This window comes from Temnothorax curvispinosus, unplaced genomic scaffold (assembly GCF_003070985.1).
Source record: "Temnothorax curvispinosus isolate PA1 unplaced genomic scaffold, ASM307098v1 QBEX01012770.1, whole genome shotgun sequence".
Classification (NCBI taxonomy): domain Eukaryota; kingdom Metazoa; phylum Arthropoda; class Insecta; order Hymenoptera; family Formicidae; genus Temnothorax; species Temnothorax curvispinosus.
In genome coordinates this window covers 1-2,346 of record NW_020222550.1, presented here as the reverse complement: position 1 = coordinate 2,346, position 2,346 = coordinate 1, and the positions used below count along the sequence as shown (strand labels likewise).

At 32.7% G+C, this 2,346-nt stretch overlaps 1 protein-coding gene across 3 annotated transcripts; it reads right to left on the bottom strand.

The window, feature by feature from the left end:
• Nucleotides 1-1,525: 1,525 nt before the first annotated feature.
• LOC112462804 (putative nuclease HARBI1) lies at nucleotides 1,526-2,340 on the bottom strand. 3 transcript variants are annotated; one of them, XM_025028836.1, is made up of 3 exons: nucleotides 2,277-2,340; nucleotides 2,010-2,184; nucleotides 1,526-1,937 (listed from the first exon to the last, which is right to left on the bottom strand). In XM_025028836.1, exons 1-3 carry the CDS (start codon nucleotides 2,320-2,322, stop codon nucleotides 1,919-1,921), a joined length of 240 nt encoding a protein of 79 aa, XP_024884604.1. In that variant the 5' UTR covers nucleotides 2,323-2,340; the 3' UTR covers nucleotides 1,526-1,918. The 3 variants fall into 3 exon arrangements, with proteins under 3 accessions (XP_024884604.1, XP_024884602.1, XP_024884603.1); XM_025028834.1 differs by having other exon boundaries at nucleotides 1,526-2,184; XM_025028835.1 differs by having other exon boundaries at nucleotides 1,526-2,184; nucleotides 2,301-2,340.
• Between the last annotated feature and the right edge of the window lie 6 nt (nucleotides 2,341-2,346).

Sequence of the window (2,346 nt, the reverse complement as noted above, 5' to 3'; positions counted from 1 at the left end):
AAGAACTACCACCGCAAAACTCATTCAATAAGAAATCAAATAAAAAAAATAAAGAAGAATCAAGCATGAAACGTAAGTATAGCGTAATTGTCAACAAGTTTGAAGTAGAAGTTGTTACACATGTACTCAGGCACGTGGCGACGTGTGCGTGCATGTATGTGTGTCAGTGTGTGTATAATAATCATAAATGTTTGCAGATAATGTCACACGGTTAGATTCACACTATTCTGAAGCTCGAAAAGAATTTGCAGACATCGCAAATAAACATGTAGATGCAATGCACGTTAGTATCCATGTTAATTAATTATTAATAATTTAATGTTATATAAATTAATTTCAATGTTATGTAATTTAATTTTAATTTGTAATTGACAGACATTAGCTGAAGCTGTGATGAAAATAAGCGAAGCGATTAACATAATGGCTGAGAATGGAGAACGACAAACGCATTTACTGGAGATTATTCTGGAGAGATTAAAGTAAACACATTAAGATACTTTTACATTAAGATACGTTTAATAATTATGTTATAAGTATTTATGTATGTGCAATAATAATAATGTAGATACATTAAATAATATTTCTTAACTTAACCCTAGAATCCATGATACATTTTTTTGACCTTCTAATCCATGACTGGGGGCAATATCGACCCCACGCTTTATTTGATCGTAAAACCGGTCCTACAGAAATAAAGGGCCTTTAAACCTACATGAATTTCTTCGTTTTTTAATAACGAAGAGAATGGTATACGGTAAATTTAATTTTACTCAAGTTTAGTTAGTGAAAAATCCATTTAAAGACTGAAAAACGCAGAAAATCAGCAAAAACCTCTTTTTTTAAACAAAAATTTGTATCTTTTTTTGTAATCAACCGATTTTAAAATTTCAAACGGGGTTTTAAAGAGGACACATTAGACTATTAGAAAAAAATTGTCATCGCTATGTTCTGTTCAAAAAGTATATTTATTTGGGACTATAAAGATGAAGAAATTCGCAAAGTTGAAATACGGAAAAAGTCGATGAAAAAACCATAAAAAATTGTATTTTAAGTATTATTTCATTTTTATTTGATACAAAATAGTAAAAAATATGAAAAAAATGAAACATTATATCGCCCAGCCATTTTCTGCGAAATGTCAATCTTCTTAGGCAACGGGATTTTTACCGACTAAATTGTGTGATATTTCGTCTTAAATAATATTTATGACTATTTATGCTCAGATTACGTAATAATACATGATATATATTGATTCTAGCGAAAAAATAAAATTAGCTTACCGTGACGAAACTCAAACGGCAAGTCACGACTGGGGTCGATATCGACCCCACGCCCGCTTTACGACTGTGCTACTTCACTGCTAGCGAACAACTAACGCTGCGCCCGACATAACCCTACTTTTAGAAAGTTGAAATGAATTATGGTTCAGGTCCTGAGTCGATAATGTCACTCGCTAGCTCAGGAGCGTAGTTCAAAGTTCGCCTGGGGTCGAAATCGACCCCAGTCATGGATTCTAGGGTTAATAATATATTTAATAATAATATTTCTTAATCCGCACTACTATAATACTACTCATTCTTATTTGATTTCTCGTCTTATTCATATCTTATCCAGGATGATACAACCGATTAAATAAAATTTTATGCCTCTACTTAACAACGTTGACGATGTTAAAATATAAGATTATTTTGCCAATTTATTTTAGATATATCCTCCATACACACACGTTCATACATATATAACCGAATGTGATTTATTATCTTACGTGCTCATCTGCCCTACGATAATTAGGAAACCATTCCAGCATTAATTGATTTTGAATACGTTGTGCTACCGCGCGAGGTCCTCTCCGAAGTTCTGCTTCTATTTCTGCATTGTTCAAATGGTACGCAGGTGCAGGTTCATGTGCATTTTCAATTTATACATCAATAGGTAATCTCTAATGCAAGCGCATATTATGTAAAATAGCACATGCATTGACAATTTGTACAGCGATATTTGGTGCATACATGAGAACACGCTGGGACGATAGACATCTCCATATTGCCTTTAATACACCGAAAAACCTTTCGACAATGTTGCGTGCTTTACATAATTTTAAAGTATATTGATACTGTCTACTCCATTCGGGATAATGCGCCAATGGAGTCATCAGCCAAGGCTCTAATGGATATCCAGCGTCACCTAAAATCCATAAACATAAACATAATAACTTATATAATACATAAACATATCAAAAAGTATATATATAACTGTAGGGCTTAAATTATTTTTACCAATTAAACATGTTCTTCTCTCACCACGGTTATAATGAAATTCCATTGCGCGTTTAATAGCTGAAGTATT